The 23,020-nt window shown below is 28.9% G+C and overlaps 1 protein-coding gene across 1 annotated transcript; it reads right to left on the reverse strand.

Moving 5' to 3' along the window:
* Positions 1 to 800: 800 nt before the first annotated feature.
* On the reverse strand, positions 801 to 19,335 carry Ndae1 (Na[+]-driven anion exchanger 1). The gene is made up of 16 exons (XM_070640701.1): positions 18,667 to 19,335; positions 18,025 to 18,424; positions 15,276 to 15,394; positions 14,706 to 14,834; positions 13,159 to 13,680; positions 11,914 to 12,006; positions 10,064 to 10,183; positions 8,417 to 8,666; positions 7,877 to 8,346; positions 7,471 to 7,817; positions 7,261 to 7,398; positions 6,514 to 7,204; positions 6,335 to 6,456; positions 6,009 to 6,269; positions 3,055 to 3,206; positions 801 to 2,994 (listed from the first exon to the last, which is right to left on the reverse strand). Exons 2-16 carry the CDS (start codon positions 18,051 to 18,053, stop codon positions 2,865 to 2,867), a joined length of 3,573 nt encoding a protein of 1,190 aa, XP_070496802.1. The 5' UTR covers positions 18,054 to 18,424; positions 18,667 to 19,335; the 3' UTR covers positions 801 to 2,864.
* Between the last annotated feature and the right edge of the window lie 3,685 nt (positions 19,336 to 23,020).

Raw genomic sequence — 23,020 nt, forward strand, 5'->3', positions numbered from 1 at the left:
AAAACAAAGATCGACACAGGTATTTCTACTGAGAATACATTATAGAGCTAAAAATAAAAAGAATCTATAGCTTTACAGATTTTAATTAATTTACATGGTAACAAACAAAATAATTAATTTAATCAGTAACAAATACTTTAGATTGTGACTAAAGTACTCACGTAAGATTACCATTGCGTCACTTATCAGAAAGAAATTAATAAGCAAAGTTTTTAATATAAATTAAAAAAGCACATTTTGAAAGAAAAATTTCTTTTAAAAATTCATCATTGCTTTATCAGCACAAGGAAGTAAACAAAAAAGAATTTGTGTCGCACTCCACTCATTATGTCATATTTGAAAATTATTTTTCTAAATTTGTCAGCAAAAGCTTTCGTGTAAACTTTTGATAAGTCAAATATAAAACATTGATAATCTTTAAATAGACTTTTTATTGAATTTTTCAAGGGTATGACATTAATTTTTGACACGTGCCGTTCAAATCACGATGAAGTGATTGAAAATCACTCACTTACTCACTCTTAAAGTTGTGAAAGTTTGCATAGAAATGTTTGCTATTGCAAAAAATAAGGAATTCCGGAACATAATGAATTTATTGAAATCATCAACTTTTAAAACTGATTTAAATCGGGTTGCGAGCAAGTTACAAGTTTTATAAAATTATTAAGGAAGAAAAGAAAATGAAAAACAGGGAAAGTAATTTCCTAAAGAGAACTTCACATAAGGATGATAAAAAATGTCGATAAAGCAGTACCTAAGAATTAAAAGTCGGAATTTTTTATTTTTTCTCACTCGTTTTTTTATTTATTTGAAGAATTAATATTTTCTAAAAAATAGTACAACTTTTTTTCATTATTTTCTGCTTTAGCCTTTAATTTGCCTTAAATTTTAAACAATCGTTTCTTTACGGCTACCACATTCTCATTTCTTATCAGTCCATGCATTTATAAAAATTTGTCTGTAAAATTTATTTTAGATATAGTTAGGATAAAGTTAGTAAAAATGCTACAAGACCAGTTCTATTAAATCTGTGTGAGTGTGGGCAGTGGGTAATGTGAGATGGACAAAGAACATTTAATATTTGCTGTTTATATTTTAAATGATAAAAATTTTCATTGACGCTAAGAATAAAAATATAATTTAGCTAATTCGAGCTTCAATCATAGAGCGACATAAATGAAGAAGCATCCGTATAGAAACTTCTGAAGCTAAATTAAACCTCTATTATTAGCAACAAATGAAAACATTCTAAATTTGGATGCCAAAAATAGGTGGCTTCCAATTTGTGGTACCAAAAGAGATTCAGCGGAGCCATTAGAATTTTGTTGGGACTCTTTCTACATTTGTGTCGCTCGGGATTGGAAAATACTGCCTCATAATTTTTGTTCCTCATTCTTTACTATCTTTCAATCATTAATAACAACGAAATACAACCATTCTAAATATATTAATATCCTGGTTAATTCTTAGGCATAAGCTAAAAATTTGACTATCGAATTTCTTTAAATACTTATTTAACGATTTTACAAATAATTGATTCTCATTAATTGCATCTATGTAATGAAGAGTAGGTATGAGTTTTACCATGATAACGTTTATTGAAGAAGTGATTGATTTATAATATGATTGTGTGTTTGAAAAGTTACTGGTGTTTGACATTAATAATAGACTATGACTTGATTGGCGTAATAATTGTAATAATAAATAGGCAATATTGATTTGTAACATTTTTAAAATCAAATTCAAGGAGTGGAAACTCTAAAGATATCCTGAAAAATTCCAGCATGTCCTTACATGATTTTTGAAATCCCTAATTCAATCCTAATTTTTGGAAAAGTTGACTCTAGTCAACTCTATTTTGTAGAAATCTCTTTCCTAAGCTAATCATTAACTGCAATTGGGATATCTAAAGGGACATTTTGAGAGTTTCCATGCCTTAATCAAATTAGTGTATATTTTAGCATACCACAATATATCAATATGATATTAATAATTATTATGATAATTCTTTAAGGAGCAATGACATAAAGCATAAAATTCCTTTTAAAAATTTTACTATTGAAACATGATTGTTGATTTTGAAATGTTAAACTATAACTAATTTTTTTATGTTGATCCCAGGCGATGCAGATGAAGAATACTCTGCAGCAGCGCTTTTAAGGCTACATATAGGGTCTTTCTTAACACTAACTTGAAGTCGCCTAAATTTGGTAGTTATATGGATACTACATGTAGGTGCATGACATTTCGTGTTAATAAATGATTTTTAGCGGAGCCTTAAAAACTCTGTGGTGGACCGTTCTTGATCTGTATCGCTCGAGAGAGAAAGCTTTTTAAAGCTTTTGGATATTACTTAACGCTGAATGTGAATAATTTTGAATCAAATTTCTCTCTATTCCATGTCTTTTTATCTGTTAAACTCTGTTAAGTAATATCCAAACAATAAAAATTCAAAGCACAACTAATTTTTAGGTCAATTCATATGATTGTACAACATTTTTAAAAACATCAGCTAGTGTTGTATAAACTGTGTCATCTTTAAAAAATTTGAATTAGGTATGTGATTAAATAGACTTTAATTGACATTGCACAATTATTTGATGAGTGTCTCCTTGAAAATGTAAATGGAAAATAAATTTTTTTGCTATTGTGATATTTTACTAATATTATGAGTAGACTGTATGATTGGTTGAAAAAAAGGAATTCAGGAAATTGCTTACATTAATCTAATTACGATTAACATCCGGAGAACATACAAAGAATGTCAAAGAAACTTATACTAATATTTTTATTGTATTTACATCAAATTAAATTTTTTAATCGGCGGGATGAAGCATAAATCGATTCGATTGATGTTGTTGTATTTAAACCTGTGAAATGTTTAATGATGAAGAACGTTTTTCATCTGTTATAATTTCATCTTCTTCTCGCATGATTGATAATCGTTTTTCACTATGAGGAGGGCTGTCTGTTTTAATTGTTATATCAGAGTATCTGAGTAAAAAATAATTTTAAATTTAAGTCCATAATGAAAAACTTTTTGTGGATTCTTACTGAGTATTAAATTCGTTTTCTCCTTTGCCATTTTTCGTCAATTGTTGCCAAATGCTTGTTTTGCCAAGTTCTTCAGATATATTGACATTTGTAAGTGAACCATTTGAAAACGTTAGCTGAACTGTTGGTTTTTGCTGCTTTGAATTTTTCTGCTGTAAAAATATATTGTCTTAATACAGTTCTGAATCAACTAATTGACATTAACTAACAGCATAGCACAGTAAATGTGTGAAAATCATAAATATGGGGATGCACATAAATGACGTTCAACTTTTAGGAAGAGAAACAAGTGAACAACTTGATATAATTCCTAGTTAGTAATTAGACCAACGGTCGACTAATGACAAATTTCATGGAAGTTTTTGTCTCCGGATGTCATTAGTCGACTGTTGGTCTAGTTATTAACTAGACACTATGTCAAGTTGTCCACTCGGATATATGAAAATTTTGTGTCAGGAGAAAGGATAAATTTTTAAATCCCATTTGAAGATGGACGTCATCTATGATTCCGACCCCTATACATACACAAGCAATATATATACACATCATGCAAAATGGAAAAATGCTATTAAATATTTTTAAATAATTTATATAAGTTGTTTTATTCTTATTTTTTCGTCTAAATTTACAAAATAAATTTTTCATCATTTCCAGTTTTAACTTTTCATGCCAAGTGTCAAGATGAGTCGTTTCTATGTCAAAAAGTTCTTGACATAATTTAAATTATTATTCTACTGTAATTTAAGAATCCATGTGCCATTTAAGTCTACATTCATTCAGTAATTTATTTGACTAATAAATAATTACAGCTATCGTTTACTGATTGCTACCCATTAATTAAAAAGAACGCTTTTAAGTTAAGTTTTCATTCTTTTAATGAATTTTTATTCATGGCACAGGATTGTAAGCATCCTACATTAAAGTATTGGCAACTAGACACTTCCTATTGAGAGAATCTATTTTTAATAAAATTTCCACTAATATTTAGTTAAGATTGAAACTATAGACGATTATATTAAAAATTATTAAAATGAGTAAACGACAATTGACTCTATATATAATTCATTAAAATTATATTTTGCTATATTTTAAATAAGGTTTTTATTTTTTTGTCCTTATTATTGATCTTTTTTTGCTTTTATTATTTCTGGTTGTTTTACTGTCAACAATCAAACCATACAAAAACGAATTGAAACTTAAAACGTTGAGAAAAAATTCATTGTGCGAAAATAATTTACAAGTTTAATAATTTTTTTTCAATTTTTTCATCATTTTTATCATTGCTCACACGTATTTTTTTGCATTGAACCAATTCAAAATTACATTAATTTTTATAAAACAGTTACATAGGTAGACGATTGAGAAAAAGAAATAATTTTGTTCTAGACAAGTTCGAGAAATGATATTAGAATTTGTAGATTTCATTGCCAGAAATTTCTACCGATTACTGATCCTAATCCCGAATAGCACAAGTAGGTTAATCTGTCCAAAATTCCCGGTCAGTGTGTTTCTGAATTTAAAGCAAATTCGGCATCAAGTCAGAGTCATTGGCCGGATTGGAGATGGATTTTTGATCGATTAATTGATTTATGCTATTCCATTTAAAATACGAGTTGACGAGCTTAATTCATAAATACTTAATTTATTTAAATTCAAAAGAAAAGCTAGTTCAGAAATGTCGAAAAAGACAAGAGTAAGTTGTAAAAGAACTTTAAACATTCAGTTAATTTTATGTAAAAAGTCATCTGCAGCATAGTGAACTTCTCTCTTTTTCTCAATCATTCTCTATCAACATGCAAATTCAAGAATTTTCAAAAGTCAAATATTGTAGTACCAATGTAAACTTTAGAGATGCATTTAAATGTGATACTCGCATCTTCATTTTTAAAACCTGTCCTTCAGTTCTACACATTATTTTTGAATTTTTATCTCTTTTGTCATAAACAGAGTGAACCTGAATCCCTTGTACCTTTGCATTGGATATTGTATTTGGATAACTCTGAATACTATAATCTAGCTCAATGGTAGGAAACCTTCTTTGTGCCACGAAACATCTCAAAATATAAAGATTGAGCAAAAAGATCATCTTTGGGATCATTTCTGATCCCAAAAATTCTGAAAAGTATCACGGAGTTTATAATGTTAGCCATTATTTTGAGCTTTTTCAATTTAGGTATGAGAACTTTTAAAAAGTCGTTTATTTTTGGGTTGCACAGGTTGTCCACCACTGCTCTGGATGATGGTAAGTATCACATTTCGATACAAATTTTCATTTTAAACTTTAAGTCATCTTATAGTTCATGGAGAAACAATTTGTAAAAATTATAATCTGATAAAAGACGATGTATATTTGGATTGATGTTTTGATTATCTTAAATTTTCTTTTTGAAATACACATTTTCTTTTTCTTTTCAATTAAAAATTCCCTGTCGTATTCATGCAAAGTTCATCTTCAATACATTTCAATTTCATTGGCACTAAAGTAAACAAACTTTTTTATATTTGCTATTTTTGTAATAAGAAAAAGACAAAGAGAGGGAGTCGGAAATTGGAAAAAGTTTATGGTGATTTGTAATAATTGGTTTATTTGAACTCATAACATAACAACAAACATATAAGTATGTAAATAAAGAAGAGAAATAAAAAAAATTTAAGGACGTCCAATAGGAAAATTGTGTGTGAAAAAATTTGTTTTGATGAATTTGTGATGATGCACATAAATAAAATAATTACAATTTGGATAGGGTATTAAAAATAATAACATATCATATTGGTATATGTATTGAATGTTTGTAAATATATATAATAATTAATTCATCTGTTTTTGTTCAATGTAAGTGAAGCATGCCATGAAAGAATATATATGCTTAGCTGTGCATATTTGAATTGCGTTTTTTTAATTTATCAGGTTTTTCGCCAATGCAACAAGCGACAAATTTTTTGAAAATGCCCACCTCGGCATTGCCGCCATTTCCATCTTCTAATTGATGTAAGTCATCGTCTCCAGGATGTCTCACCATTTCTGGCATAATATCATCTAAGATTTTCAGTTCACGTCTCGTAAAGATGCAGTCAAGTGATTTACGGACACCAATCATAACGACTAGCATAAGTGGGAAGAGAATTGAAGTTGCTTGGAAAGATTTGATGACCCATAAGCATACTAAACATGCAAGTTGTATAATAGTAAATAAATGGACGCGACTGATCGGTACCTGATTGGAAAAGAGAATAAAGAGTTAAACAAGTTATTTTATTTTACAAGCAATAACTAAATTACTTGACGGAGAAACATGTAATCTGGTTGATATTTTTGTGGCATTAAAACAATAAGCATACGATCGTAGAACTGTAAACCTTTAAGTGATGCCGCTCCCATGTATAAGAAAACACCAAAGAGAACTATAGAAATGACAGATAATTAATCAACTAAAATTAGAACAAATGAGTGAAATTTACCAGGCATTGGAATGTGAGATAAGAGTGGTGTCAATTTAACCGAGCAACCGATAGTCAAAAATATCATAATATGTGTTACACGCTGTTCACGTACACCCAAAAATTGAGGTTTTTCTCCGGGTGCTGCAGTTTCAGACTCCAATTTCAATGAGTTAACATGGGTGATACTTAATACTGTAGCGGCAACAAACCATGGACATCCTAATATTGTACATATTTGAATCAAAATTGCAAGAATGAACAAGTCAAGATGATAACCACATCCTTTCTTCAATTTATTTTCCTTTCGGTTTATAATGACTGCTGTAATTTGTTGATCCATGAAAATTAAAATTGTACCAAGTAATGCAGGAATAATAGCTATAAAGCATGAATAAAATGGATTTTTGTCATTATATGGTGAGACGATCCAACCTCTTCCTGCTAATGTTGGCTTAAATTCATGAGGAACTTGAAGTTTTGGCGTTGGAATGTTAGTAAGATAGTCTATTAGTGTCATTAATGAGATTGCAATAATAACTGAAAAATCACTGATGAATTGACGGACGTTAGCGGGGAAGAAAAGACGATTTTTAAAGTCTTTTAATGTTGTTGAGATGATGAACGTAAAGGCAAATAAGAGAAAAGACATAAGGAATATAGGCGAAGCATATGGTGTTGAGAAGCAATCTCCAATTACTTTTCCTTTCATCTGTAAATATAAAATTTTGATTTGATAAATATTTTATGAGATGACAATTGTATTACCTCATTGCATGATGTCATATTAAATTTAGAAGAATCGTTTATAAGTAGCAATCTCTCTCCTTCATATTCCGGTGGAAGTTCACAGAAGCATCCCTCTTTGTTAATTTTTCCAGCAATAGCAAATGTATTTTCAATTGCCTGTTGGGAAATTAATAAAAAGTTGTAGTATTATTTGCCAATAGCTATGTCCAAAATAGCAATTGAGCTTACTTTGTAAATAAATATAAATGCAATCAGTGTGGCGAAATTTTCTTCTGTAAATCGAGTTATGTAGCAAACAAATGCTGATGCATCTATAGCGACAAGAATGAGCAAAATGACTGCAACCCAAGTACCGATCCAAAATCTGAATGTCATATAGTCCCAGTCGACAAGTGCACAAAACTCATATACAATTGTTTCGAATACTAATACAGGACCAGTTGAGCCTAATATTGTTAATGGTTGTCCAGAGAAGAAGCCATAAATAATGCCGCAAACAAATCCGGAAACGAGTGATTCCATAGCAGCCATATGCTGTCCTGTTGCTTCTGATAATAGACCGCCGAATGTTACAACTGTAAAAATAATTAAAATGAATTTTTAAAAAGTCTGAACTGAAAACTTTTCAACTTACTAGGAGAGAGACAAGCAAAATAAAGGAAAATCCATGAGGCCACCGATTGCAAATTACAACCATCCTTAAAATCAGACCAATACCAAGGCGTTTTACGTTTGACATCGTTAATTAATCCACCGAATAATCTTCCGGAACGTGATAAACCAGATTCTTCACGTATTCTTTGTTCTTCTTCTTCCTCATCAGGTTCTTCTTTCTTTGGTTGTTTTTCTGGTGGACGTTTTCGAACTTCTTGAGATGGAATGGCAGCTGGTGGTTCAATTCGAATAGATGGATCCCATTCTCCGGGTGGAAGAACAGTTACAGCATCCAAAAATTCATCAATACCTGCAATCAAATGATCGCGTTTTCTTGCTCGATAAGCAACCTCGTGGAATACTTCATCTGACATAAGTGTTGCCATTGAACGTCCAATTTCGTGGAATGTTGTTTGACTGCCTGGAGGTCCAAGCAAAACAAAAATAAATCTATAGAGGAAGTAAAATAAAAGTTTATTAAAAATTCCAAAGAAAATTGAATGTTAGATAACAAAATTACCTTGTGGGTACAGGAACTTCTGTCAAGTCTCCCATTACAGTTGCTTGATTTAATCTGATAAATGCCGATAATGTCTTACTGAGAAAGTCGACTTCGCCTACTAAAATATTCGATGCTTCTGCTCCTGGTGGAATTTTTCTCATAAAATTAAAATTAATACGGTGATGATCAAGTCCTTGAAAGTCACTTGAGCTAACGTTGCGAAGCATTTGTGAAGTACTACTTGGACTAATGATATTTGGAACTTGATCTGTTGTTACCAATTATTTTTTTTATTAAAATTAAAGACGAAAAAAAAAAGAATTTAAATTAGAAAAATCTTCATAATTTCATTAAAACTTTTTTAATTGGAAAATAATCTAAGGACAAGTACAAATAAAGAATAATAAGAACAAATTCAACTAAAATTTTCGTTCTATTGAACTTGGAAACAAATAAAGGATGGACTTTATGAAAAAAAATCTCGCGATTTTATGCTGCTTATTTGTGAAAACAATAGTTAAGTCTGTGTTTTTAGCTATTAAAAAGCTAAAATTTACTCAAAACTTTTCATATTATTTCACTTTTAAAGAAAATGAAGATTTGAGTTTCAAATTAAAATTTCGAAAAACTCTTTGATTTTGAAAGAAAATTGGATGATTTCAATTCTAATTCTGCGACAAAAGTTAACTCATGCAAAATGAAAATTCACGAAAATTTTTGAAATTTCACAAAAAATTATAAGTTTTTAGCGTGCAAAATAAACATGATTTGAACTATATTCGAAGATATATTTTAGGATAAAAGTATGTATGTGTTGTGTCATGTTCAAATGAATGATTTGAATGAATGATAATTGAATATTGACTATTCACATTCTCGAGAATATAAAAATATCCATATTTATCCTTATTATGAATCACATGTTGCATGATAGATGATAATTTATTGCAACTTAGTAAAGCTTTAAGCTTAACATCCATGTTTTCAGTTTCATGAAACACAGTATGGTATAACTTTACTAATTATTGTTTATTGCATGTCCTTTTTCATATGCTAGTATGTTAATGTTATCCAATATTTTAAAAATAAATATGCGAATGGAATTGAGATTGTAGAATATCATGAAGGTTGCAGTCAATTGGGAAAAGTTGAAAAATAAATTAAAATTTTATTTTTGTCGATTATTCTACAGGAGGAAATTCAATAAACTTTATGATCGATGTTCATTAATTCAGAATAATGGAAACTGATTCGCAATTCAGATAAATAACTTTACACCAATCCGAAACAGAATTAAATGCATGAGTTATTTCGTAGATTTTAATAATATTTTGATCCAATGATTCAATTGTTGCATAAATGAAGAAAATTATAACCTAGAAACTGACTTTTTTAAACTTAGTTATTGTAAAAAGCTTAATGTGAAGATAATAAAGTATAATGTTAAAATTTTGATGCAATTTTAAATCCTAGAAATGTTTTAATTCAATTAAGACATTTCCAAGCTTTGTCAAACGTTTACTTAATTTTATAAAACTCAAACCAAAAGTGCATGCCAAAAATACAATAAAAACTCAACATGATGCCTATTTTCAAACTATTATCATCATTTTTTTTGCATATCATTATCCTAATTTTTAATGATTTTGAACAAAATAGATTTACCAAATGACTTTTTTCCTGGCACCGTTAAAAAATTTGCGCCACTACCATTATTTCCATGCTTCAAACCACACGTAGTATTGCTTCCGGGTGGACTGTTAGAATTTTGGTGATGTTCATCCACTATTATTTACATAGACATAATAATTACAAATAATGAAAATTTATTGAATCTTTTTCAGCTACATTTTTGCAGGAATTTAAGTATTTTTAATATTTCACATCACAAATGAATTAATGAAAAAATTAGGGTGATGTGATGGGAATGAGATAGAAGATAAAATGTAATGAAACCTATGATATTATGCAGCAATGAGCTTTGTACTTATAGCATTAAAAGCTTTATGAAAATGGAATTTATTTTTAATTGTAAGCACAAATCAATTTTTTGTCTTTATTTTTGCCAGAAAAATGCTATACGGCAATATATGTGTAGGAATAAGTTTAAATATAACATTGAAAATTGTATGCTTAAGCTATGAATGAATCAATTTCAATCTTTAAAGCATGAGATTAATATAAAAATTGATGGCACATTTTCATAAAAGGTAAATTAGCTTCAAGGTGTTTGGAAATGCATTCCCGAATAATGCCTTAATTTAATATTTTATCGTAAGTAAGTCAGCCACTCAATGTGAATTATTGATATCTATGTATATCTTCATGACGAGATGTAATGATCAAAATAAATGAAAATTTAGTAACTACTGGAATGGGATGAGATTTATATTTAAAATGAATGTAATATCATGAGGTCAACATATATGTAATTTTGGTTCTTGTATGTTTTATAGCATTCATAAATAGAACAGACAGAAGATGTGATGAAAGAAAGGTGCACAGGTCCTTTCTTTTCAATATTTATAAAAAGCTTGAGTTCTTCAGCAAACAAAATATTCAATAAAATAAAAATTTGTGCCCGATCGGCACAAGATTTTCATGGCAGCTAAATTATGACCACATGGAATCAAAGTGCCAATTTTTATGTCACTTGGACGCCATATGGCAACCACTTGACTGTCATGAATAATTTGTGTTGATCGGGTGAGAATTGAGTTGATATTTACGAAAGAGATTTAAACTTTTTCAATAACAAAACATTGGAATTAACCTTAAGCAATATAAGGAGTTGTTCATAAGGTTTTAAGTACCGGTAAAGTGCTGTGAAGTTTGTTAATATGTATATTTTCCTCCTTACAGAGCGAACATGTAAGCATACTACAGTACCGACGAGTGTTCTTTATGTGGGTTTAAAGATTACTTTCATGCTTTGCTACTGACTTGAGTTCAATGTTTTGTTATTTCAAAGAAAAATTCAATGTCTGTCAAAAATATCACAAGGAATTAAATCGTGTATTCAAAGAACATTTCAGCTAATAAACTTAATGTGTCATAACTCATATGATTAAATGATGGAACATTTAATTACAAAAAAATTTTCTAGAAGAGAAGAGATAGACAGGAAAATTAAAAGAAGTATTTTTTTTGGTAAAGATGAAAGCTTAGAGTAAGTCTATGTTTATGATGAGAATGGAAAATAAAACTTTTGATTAATATTATTTTCAACATATCTAATAAAAGGAAAACAAGAAAGTGAAAAGAAAAACATCAACGGAAATCTTAGAACTCAATGATGTTGCTATCTATAGCATATTTATTATGCATTAGGCAATTCATTTTGGCATTTTAATGTCAACAATATTCTGAGATGCCTCATTGAATAAATAGTCATAGATAGCGTTAATGAAAAGGCAGTTTTTTTAGTTATTAATATATACTTTTGAAACATCAAAAAAGGAACCAAATATAAAATAATTTGAAAGTAAAATCTTTTTATTATTCCTGAAAATAACCTTTTGCTGGTTGATTTTCTTGAGATGTACTTCCTCCAGCATGTAGGACAAATGTTGTTGTTGTGACACCTAATGGTGTGTGGTCATCTTTTACTTAATACCAATTAAGAAATATCACATAATTGTAATTATTTAATATGATGAATAGACAGAAAGAGAAATATAATTTCAGAAAAAAGAAATTTTAGTTAAGTACCTTAATTACCAAACTTAGGATCTATTTCAATTAATTTATGCGGAACAGTCAATGAATAATTTCTTATTTATATGCAATCATTGCTTGATGTAAAATAAACTTTAGTAAAATTAATGAAGCATCAAAAGTATTCTCATTAATAACATCATCATAACAATTAACTCTTGAAGCTCTAATGAAACTTTGAATACAAATTAATTTGATAATGAACCATTAAATTGGATGAAATTATCGGTTTTCACTTAATGAATCTACATATTTTTTTATAGCATGTTGACGAAATTTTGATGTGTCCACTAGCTGTTAACAACAACCATTCTATTTTTATATTGTGCGATTAGTGATGCAAATAAGATGCCTAAATATTAAATGTTTTCTTGTAGGAGGTATCATTGTTTAGATATTGCGTAATGCTATGGGGTATGAGATTAGACTTTTGTTATGATTCAAACAAATTGCCGGGTGGGAGTTGAGGTTGGGAAATATTTTTATATTTTTTTGCGATGCGTAAAACATCACTTTAGACTTTTCTGAGGTATTTTTCTTTTCAAATCATTACTAAATTTTCAGGATATTAGGTAATTTATTTTCATTAATAAAACGTCTTTATGTTTGCAAATTTCAAGCCAAAATATGATTTCAGATATAAAAATTATGTCGAAATATGAATATTTAAGTATAAATCTAAGAAAATGATGAATGAGGGAGCAAGTTACACATTTCTCGTAATTTAAAATCATTATCTGTTAATAACCATTGATGACGTATAATACAGACAAATTATGCATGATGAAAATTATGAAAAAGGCTTTGGCATATGTTCTCAGTTAGGATAATAAAATTATCAATGTTCATAAGCAACATGCGATACCCATTTTTGTGAAATTTTGCTGCTTATTATTGTTTTAATATTATATTACATTTTTGTTAGCTGCAATGATATATCGTAGTACAAACATACACGCACACAAAAATCTATGTATTTACATTAGTCAATCTTGAATTCACTTATACTAGCTAGTTAATTAATTTAAATGTTATTAGCTCACTTTTTGCTGATGAGTGATTTTTTCCGATATCAGCCAAGCTTCGTATTATTGGAAGACGACTCATATTTACAGTTGATGGACCTCCTTTCTTCATTTCTTTCTCATGTTGATGGCGATGTCGTCTTAGCAATGCTTCTTTAACTTTCATTTTTGAATCAAATGGTAATAGTCCACTATTTGTCATATTTTCTGTAACCAGATCAGCCACTTGCTCTAAGCTTGTTGCTTCCATATCAAGCATTACTGAGCCAGTTAATATAAGATTTCTCAATTCGAAAAGGGAATGTAATGAGAGTGTAGCAACGTGCGGTTTTGACCAACGATTTCCACCTTCTTCCACATCTTCCTCAAATTTCACCCATCGAGCTGTTTCTTTCCATTCAATCTCATCCCCATCTTTCACAAGTTCTTCCATTTCAGAAAATAATGGATGAGATTCAAGTGGTGGGGGTACTCCAATGCCATCTTCGCCATTCACATCCTCACCAAGAATAAATTGGACACGCTGCGCTGGAGGAGTAACTGATTAAAAAAAGAAAATATCAATTTACTATGCTTGAAATATAAATTGATAATTTTATTTGCAATTTCAAGGTAATAATAATTATAAAATTAAATGAAATTACACATTGCTAATAATTAAATAATTATAATTTTGTTAATTTTACACGATCAATTTAAAATCACAAATTTAAATAAGTTATATATGGTAAAGAAATAAAAACTACTAATTTCAATATTACACTTAAAGTAATTGCATAAGGTGTCGATGAAATTTATATTGAATGCAAGTGTAATTAATAAATTAGCTATTTTTATCATCTATGTCATATATCATTATAACTCTTAATTAGTATACAAAATTCTTTAAATACTCCATAAGGAGTCGTTCATTTATTACCTTCACTTTTAAGGAGAAGGAGTCTAAGATTTTGTAACAGTTTAAATAAGTGATCGGCAGCCTGGTGTATTGCTATTCATAAATAACAAGCCGGACATACCACCAAGATATGCCGCAAAAAATAAAATGATCCCCTAAACTGGTTTAAACAAAATAAAAACATTTGTATGGACATTTTGTAACGAGAAGAGAGGAGAAGTCCAAAAATCATTTTTTTTTGTTACAACAATAGATTTGTGTAATGAAAACATGAGCATATCCAGTTTGATCCGGTCCATGCTAATTCAAATATTATTCAAATTTTAATCTTATGACTACATACATTTGTTTATCATCAACAACGGAAAAAACCCAATATGTGGTATAAAAATACTTTTTGTTAAAAAAGTTATGCAACCATTTTGGATGCCTTAATTTATCTTATTCTACAAATAATTGATAACCTTTTATAATCAACCAGAGATGTTAATTATTGTATACTCTATCTTAATTCTAATTTTGGTTTAATCAAAGTCTAAAAGTACTTCACTCGATTAATTATTTAATTCAGTTCCATGAAAAAGAACTAACAAAGCAGAAAAATATATAAATTCAACAATGCGCAATGCCCTTGAATCTCTTATTAAATTCTTTGTTCTTCACTTACCAGGTCTTTCTTGAGAATCTTGCAATCCTTTGTCAACACTATTCTCCTTTGGTGGCATATGTTTACGTCTCCTATGAGAGCGTCGTGCTGGTACGTGGACTCCAACATAGACCGTATGTGCACGATGACCTGTTAAAGAATTAATAATTAAATACATTGACTTTTCATTCTTAAACCTTAAATTGTATTTTGTATAGACTAATCAACAGCTTTCTTATCATGTTATTGCTGCAACATGTTGTTCTAATTTTTTACATATCCTGATATTTGATAACTAAGTGTATATTGAATTCTAGATATTATATACAGTGATATTATATACTATAAAACTGAACTTTAGTGATAACACACCCAAATGGGTTCAAAATATTCTCACGATTATTATATTACATCTGATAATAAATTGGATCAATATAGACACTTTGACTTTATATGTGAATTGAATTTTTGAAAAGTGAGTCTTTTAGAACTGTCAAGTATTATTAGCACTAAGTCGCAAATTGATTTAGTCATTTAACAACTTTAAAGATTGGTATCCAGTTTCATTAAGTGAATATTTCTTAAATTTACCTTCAAAATCGAGTTCTGTGAATGGTCGTTGAGGAATGCATGGGTCGACTGGAGCAGCGACATTATCATCGACTACAGGATGCATTGGAATTAATGTCCAAGGAAGCTTCTCGTAATGTCTGTAAATAAAATTAAACGAACAATTAATTTTCTACCGCAAAGGTGATTTTAAGCTAATAAAAAAAGTGATAACTAAATTGACACGATATTGATTTTGACCCATTAAATGTTTACATTAAATATTGATGTATTTACATGGTGCTTAGTTGCTATAGTTACATTATAACTTACGAAAATGTGATACGCATTTTACCAATGAACTTGCTAGACATTATTGCTTTGACCACAAATCTTTTATTGCTTATAATATATTTACATTAAGGTCTTCATTAATATTAAGGTGTTGCTTTAATTAATTAGTGCTGGCAATAAGGAAGCTCCTTAAAATTTACATTTTTATTATTTACAAAGTTGACTATTTTTAAGAAATACAATACATAGGTCTTTTGACAATCTGTAATTGTCATATCCATTGCAAGCTAATTTATACAGTCGTGGTTATATGTACATGTGTGATTCAGCATATCGTAAAAAATTGTTTGATTCTATCGTATCAGTTTGCATTCACGATAATTGATGAGATAAAACGTTAAGAATTTATTATTATTTTTTTTTTGCTCGACAATCGATAGGAAATTTCTAACTGTCGAATGTCATGGCAATTTGATGCGAATCAATAAAAAGATAATATTGCGCTGTAATAAAGAGGAAGAAAAAAATTCTTTTAAATTTCCTGTTTGTGCTAAAAATAATAAAAGTGCACATCAAGAGAATTTTATTAGTTACTTTACTTGATAAAGCCGGAGAATACTCAAGTTCATTAATCGAAGGTCAGGTTTGCTAATTTACATTTCCGATATACTTTTAGTTTACTTTATGTAAAAGTAGTTTTGTTGTGTACGAAACTTTCTTGAATTTTTGTAAGGTTCAAGGTTCAATTATTCTCTGACAATAAGATTTAGGTTCATAAATTCATTCCTGTCATGAAGTTTTACTTCCATTCGATGTTAATAAAAGAGCTTTGACGAAACCTCAGAACTCCGTCGTGGGACCTTCTTCACTTATCGAATGACAGTTAATTTTAAGTGAAAAATCATTCCAAAAATAACTTTGTGATAGTCATAAAAGGCGTGACTTGAAGCAGATCGATGATATCTAGTTTCAAGACTTTACTGTGGAATGTAATGTCAAGTGCATATTGAGAAAATTTAGATCAATTAAAAGCATGGAAAAAATGTGCATTTTTATCTTAATGAGTCAATTAATTTGTCGTAAATTCTCCTTTAACAAGAGATTCTTATCTTATTGTTTGATATCTGTCAGCATTAAATATTGATGACAAGTTCCAACAGTATTCTTGATTCTTGAATAAATTATTTTATGTACAAAATGGAAATATTTTTATCGGATAAGATTTCACACGCTTTTGTGATGTTTTAAAAGTTTACAGCAATTATTCAAATGCGAATTGCAACAAAAATGAGAATAATCAGAAGAACAATTGTGTAACAAAGAAAATAACAAACAGGTGCAAATGAGAATGTACAATATTGAATAATTTATCGCTGTATATGTAGATTATATTAAGTGTGAACTACTGCATTCATGATAAATGGCATTTTTATATTGTTTGCTTTATTATTTCAAAACAAATTCAACTGGACATTAAAGGTATTAAATTGCATTATCAGGAGATATGTTTCCATTATCTTAATTAAAAAGATTTTCGAAAAGGAATATTTAATTATAAAAGGAACTGAAATTTGATAACATAAGAAAAGATTTTACTTCCTTTTAGGTAAGTTGACCAGAAATCTTTTAGAGAAATATCGACAAAAGTTTTTCATGGTAGCCAGATGATCGCCACATGGTACCCAATTGGCAATTTTTATGGCTGACCCGAATAATTTGTGCCGATCTGGATAGAATATTTTCATGTTGAACAATCTCAGGAAGTAGTTTTTTGAGCAAGATAAGAAAATAAAAGGATTTTCAAAATTTAAAAAAATAGGACAGACCTCTTAAAAATAAACAGATGACCTACTTTAAGGAGAACTTTAGTTCGAAATTCCAGATAAATGCGAAGCCTTGTAAAGATCGTTCATTTATTACGTTCGCTTTTTAGGGGAGAGGGAGTCTACGATTTTATGATAGCTTCAATAAAGCAAAGCAGAATGTCGACTTGAATTTTGTATGGAGTCTAGTCGACTTTTCAATAAAAATTCCAAGTCGGCTTCGTGCTCTGGTAATCAGTAAATGGTGAACGGTCCATTATGCTGGTTTCAAATATCGGAAATGCAACAATTTTACTATCCAGAAAATCAAGTGCGAAATCTAATATAAATGCGTCCTGAGAATAAAATCTCTATAGTTCAACTAAGGATATCCCCCAGATACTGACAACAAACTATTTCACAGTAGCAACTAAAATTATTTTGTGTCCCGCAGTGATAATCAAAAAGTGATACAATTTTATATTTACAGTGAGATAGATATCAACAATTGATAAAATAAGCATAAAAATGAAAACAATTGGATTGATTTTCAAAATATTTTTCTTATTGTTTATATTTTTATAATAAGAAGAAGTTGCAAATTGTGCTTCTTGATTTTATACAAATAACAAAGTGTGTCGTGTGCTGAATTTTTTATTTTTCATTATCAAGATCAAATCAATTTTTAATCTTACTTGCTGCTTCGTTTGTGATGATGATCCATGATTATTTATACTATTTATTTACAATTTATTGTTGATGTTGATTATCACAAGATTTATACTATCACACACGATTTCGATTGGTAAACTGAAACGTGCGTCACTTTTCCTTTTTTGTTTCAATTTTATGTTATTGAATTTTTTTTTTCGATCACTTACTGAATGTCATTTTTAGTGTCTTTGTTAATGTTAATTTCGTAGGTCAGTTATGTACACATTTTTTTTATATTTTTTTTATTTTTCATACACAAATAATTTCCTTTACATCTGTTAAAATATGGCTTAGTGATGAATTTTTTTGTCAGATGTTTGTATTCATATTATTCATATATTTGAACTACATAAACTTCGTCAATGCTGATAAGGAATTTTACTGTAACAAAATTTATATGAACTGATTAAATGTCAATTTTTAAGTCCAAAAAGTATCTAACAAACTGATTGAAGATTTGATAAATCAATTAACTCTTTTGTGCAAATTTTATCAATTGACACAGATTCTTTTAAGCCTGAATTTTTTGAGAACTGTTTAATTCCAACTTTATTTTATTGATTTGTGCAGTAAACAATTCCGGTACTTTAAAATATCTAAACGAGTTACTGCACTTTTCTTACTTTAAATTGCACTAAAAGAATGGAATGAGGTGCAAGGAAGTCAATGTGCCATAACAACAAAAAATAAAAGACTTTATTATTTTTGTGTTTCTCGTTTACGATTCGTCTGATTTCAGAATGACTGTTGACGCGGCGACTATGAAATCGTTACTAAAATATATTGTGAATAAATTTTCATATGACTGTAGAGGGCAATGGAATGAGTGAGCATATGTAAGCGTGTGTTTTTATAATCAGACAAAAACCTACAGAAACAGAAATCAGCAGCGAGCAGAGAAAATATAAATACTAGTATATGCAGAGACAAAGTTTCAATATACACATTGGGTTGTTCTCTTTCTCTCGAATTCTCAATTCTGTGTGCATTTATTTTGAGTGTTTAAACACTTCCAATATGTAATTCATCATCTGCTTGATGACAAATTGATGTCATATTTTTTGGAGCACTAACATTTTTTATTTTTATAGCATATTTTGGAAGTTATGATAGCTTTTCTCTTAAAAATTGAAATATTGTTTCCAGGGGCTCAAAGGGAATCGGACTTCCTCTTTCCCATCAATTTATCGATAAATTGAAAATTTAGCTAGTTTTTTCTGGTTTCCCGAATAGACTAGGAACATGCTCAATTATAATGATTGAGCATACTCATGAGCATGCTCATTTAAGTGAGTTTACTGATTATTCGTTAGGGATAACTTTGTATTTTAAAAGTTACAAAATGGATATATTTTCACGTCTGGAAATTTTATTAAAACTTGCCCATCGAAATGCCGACAGTATAATAAAAAAGTATCAAGGAAAAACCGCATAAAACTCAATAGAACTACAGTAATCATTTGGTATACTATAATAATAAGCATTTCTGTAATCATGTAAAATTATGAATTTATATGGTGGCGCCAGTTAATTTACTTTGATCATAACCATGCATGTGCCTGCAAAAAGAAATGGAATTTAACCTTCACAACTGAAGTGCATGAAATGTTTGTCTATCAATTTTTTGTAAGTTAATATGGAAATTCTGTGTAATTTATTTGAAAATTTTCTTTTGATAAATTAAAATTCTTCCTGATTTTGGCACTATTTCGCAGTAATATTATGGTTTTTCACTTATAGACAAGTTCAATAACTGAAAATTAATATTTGAACTAACAGAAAAATGCAATGCAGTTTGCTTACAACAAGATTTCAATAAACATTCTAGCTGCCAGCTAAAAAGCTTTCACTTCAAACAAAGAAAAACAAAGAATGGAGACGAGTTGATCATAAATATCTGACTTACTGTGAATGACACATGCATATTGTAATAAATGGAAACTATGTTAAATTTAAACTAATTTAAGATTTCAGCGCATATAGTGCACGAGAAGCTTTGTAAAATTTGCAATAAAATAAAATAAGTTTGCATATTACACTGCTAATTGACTGTTAATAAAATTATCCTGAATCTGCTACATCTTTCGACTAAGATTCTTTTATTTCATAAAATGCATTAAAGTTTAGATGGCAAGATCAAACCATTCAAGGAAATTGGATTTTTCTTTTCATTTAAGTAGATGCATGCATGCTTTAAATTTGTTATAATTATTGTTTCACCAGAAAGTTTGATAAAATCTTTAATTTAGCTAATAAATTCTATTTGAATTGGAACTAAGCGAAAATTTGGTAACAAGAATTTAATTTACTGTATCAATTTACACAAATTGTGTTGGAATGTTTTTGTTTGAATAAATTAACAACCATAAAAACCTTAAATAAATATCTTGTCAAAAAATCGAAAGAACTTTTTTTCTCTCAATTATTAAATTATATTAGCATTGATTCTAATAATATGCCTAAAACTTGTATTCAACAGAAAAAATTTTGATCGTGTAAATTATTTTATCACATTTTATGTAACTAATATTCAATTGTAAATGTAGATTTTATAAAAACCAGTAACAAGAAAGTATTTTTATACTTTTTTATCAATTTTTTTTGAGAGCATAGTGACGAACAAAAAAATAGCTATTAAAATTTTTTTGATGATCTTTTGAATGTTTTATAAATCTGATGAAATTCGGCAAAGCAAATTATGAAATCAAAGCGAATCTGTTCAGATGTTGTTTAATTATTACGTTCGTTTTTAGCAGTTTTTAGGTTTTTTACAATTTTATAACAGATTAATAAACAAAAGAGAATTATTTAAGAAAAGTTCTGAAAATTCAATTGTTATACGTAACGTTATGACGTTCAGGAAGAAGATGAGGAGGGGTTTCTGATTTAAACAAAGGAAATTCCATTGATCATTTTAGAATAAATGATTTTACAGTCAATTTTTTTTTCAAAATTTTAATTTTCCCTCTAACTTGCTAGACACTTCCTGAATCTTTTGTTTCTATTACAATATTGACAATTTAATCGAATCAACTCCCAAGTTATTAGCATTCTTGCTCGATTAAAACACATTTCAATTGCATTCCAAAATGTTTCATTTAAATTCAACAACATTTCTGTAATGATCATTAATTAGTTGTAAATTTGCATATTGTTTGTTATAAACTATCAACTACACTTGAAATTTAATATGATTGAATAATTACTTTATGCTTTTGTAAGGATTGTAAAGTTCATTAACCTTTTATCCAATTTATTGCAAATTTCTATCGTATAGCAATCATATTGCGTGACAGAATGCTTCCTAATTTCCTTTGATAGTTAATTTCACTAATTTTTATTGCTTACTTTATTAAAGGATTTGCTAAATTAATTTTATATCCACAAAAGATACAAATAAATTGTGAATGAAAGTTTACGAACTATGTATGCAACAGATGTGAATGAATGATATAAAGTGAATCATATTTTCAATTCATTTGTGGAACATCATTTAAAACTTTTATAAATGATAGTTTGAATTATTCTGTAATAAGTAAGTTGTGGTGAGTAAAATTTAAAATCAACTTTTACTTTTCTTTGATTTTTAAACTTTGGAATTTGAGTGAAAAAAAATTAAAAATGTGAATTTTACTGTAGCTCTCTTTTTGTAAACAATATTTTTTGTGGAATTTGAATGGATGCAATTAAATCTGTTTACTTAAAATGAGTGCAAGACTTTATTTTAATCTATGTTGATGACGCATTGACTTTACTCTAATCAGCATTCATTTCAGGAAATGTCAAATGAATCGAAATCTTTGTCTCTATTTATGAGACTTTAATCACTTTCTATTAAATATCCTATAGCACATTATTTATTAATTTAATTCAATTTAATTTAATATCCACAATTTTATTGATAATACGCGAAAGATTAGAACGTGTCTAGCGCTGCTTATGTCGCGTGGTTAACTAAAATTGCTCATTGGAGAGTTGAATTAATAAGCAAAGGAGTCGAGTTTCCAGTCATTTGATTGTGTTGGTAAACGTCTGGTGTTAGGATGTATTTGTGTGCAATTCATACTCTGTGGTCTATTAAACTTTAAAAAAAATTCCAGTTTGCATAAGTGAGAAACTTCTCTTCACTTTTAATGATGAGAGATGTTTATTATAACTTCTTTCTTTCAATTCAGACAATTATGTTGTTTGTGGATGTGATTAATTAACATGCTGATTATTTCGCGGAAAGTTTACAAATTTGTAAAAAAAGGTTTTTAAAACATTCGGATTAGTTAATGATTTGCTAATTGATTTTAATTAATTAATTAGAATTTTTGATAACATTTTGATTGATGTCTGTAATTGAAACCTAAAATTATACCGGAAGTTAAAAAGTTGACAGATTCTAACACGATTCTTTTGAATTGGTTCAATGAATTTTAAAAATCGATCAAACGAAATATTCATTCATGCACAGTGAGTATGAAAATTCCAAAGCATGATTCGCATTATTGTTGAACAAGGAATTCTTCGTTCATTGACATTGCATGCATTTGTGTATGTGCAGTAAAGTACTCCTGGTAAATTTCATTCAGGAACAGATACACATTTGTTCAACTTATAGTGAAAATGATTGGAACAGTTCCAAGCGGAAGAAAGAGTTTTCGTAAAATAACAAAGAAATTTTGAAAAAAAGACGAAGGTGCACGTGTGATGCTTAAGATTTATGGTAACCATAGACAAAATGTTCATAGGAATACTTATGAAGGTAACAAGTACCTTGTAAGCAATTGAAAAAGGTTGAACTAAATTTCCATTTATGATCAAAGGAAATCCTTCTGCAAAATTAATTTACTTTTTATTTCAGATCAGTGATGGCCAACCTTTTATACTTTTTCGGCACATCTTGGTGGGAAACCTCAACCGAAGTCGCACATTACATACGTTATATACCATTTCCGACATTTTTGACGGCATCCTGGTGTGCCGCGGCGC

Source organism: Chironomus tepperi, unplaced genomic scaffold, assembly GCF_022539635.2.
Source record: "Chironomus tepperi strain 1889 unplaced genomic scaffold, CSIRO-AGI_Ctep_v1 contig_219, whole genome shotgun sequence".
Lineage (NCBI taxonomy): Eukaryota > Metazoa > Arthropoda > Insecta > Diptera > Chironomidae > Chironomus > Chironomus tepperi.

Coding starts and splice junctions, on each gene's coding strand:
- Ndae1 (XM_070640701.1), bottom strand. CDS start 18,053: ATGGATCATCATCACAAACGAAGCAGCAA. Junction 10,184..11,913: donor AGAAAATCAACCAGCAAAAG/GTTATTTTCAGG, acceptor TGTAAATAATAG/TGGATGAACATCACCAAAAT. Junction 3,207..6,008: donor GAAATGGCGGCAATGCCGAG/GTGGGCATTTTC, acceptor ATATTTTTACAG/CAGAAAAATTCAAAGCAGCA.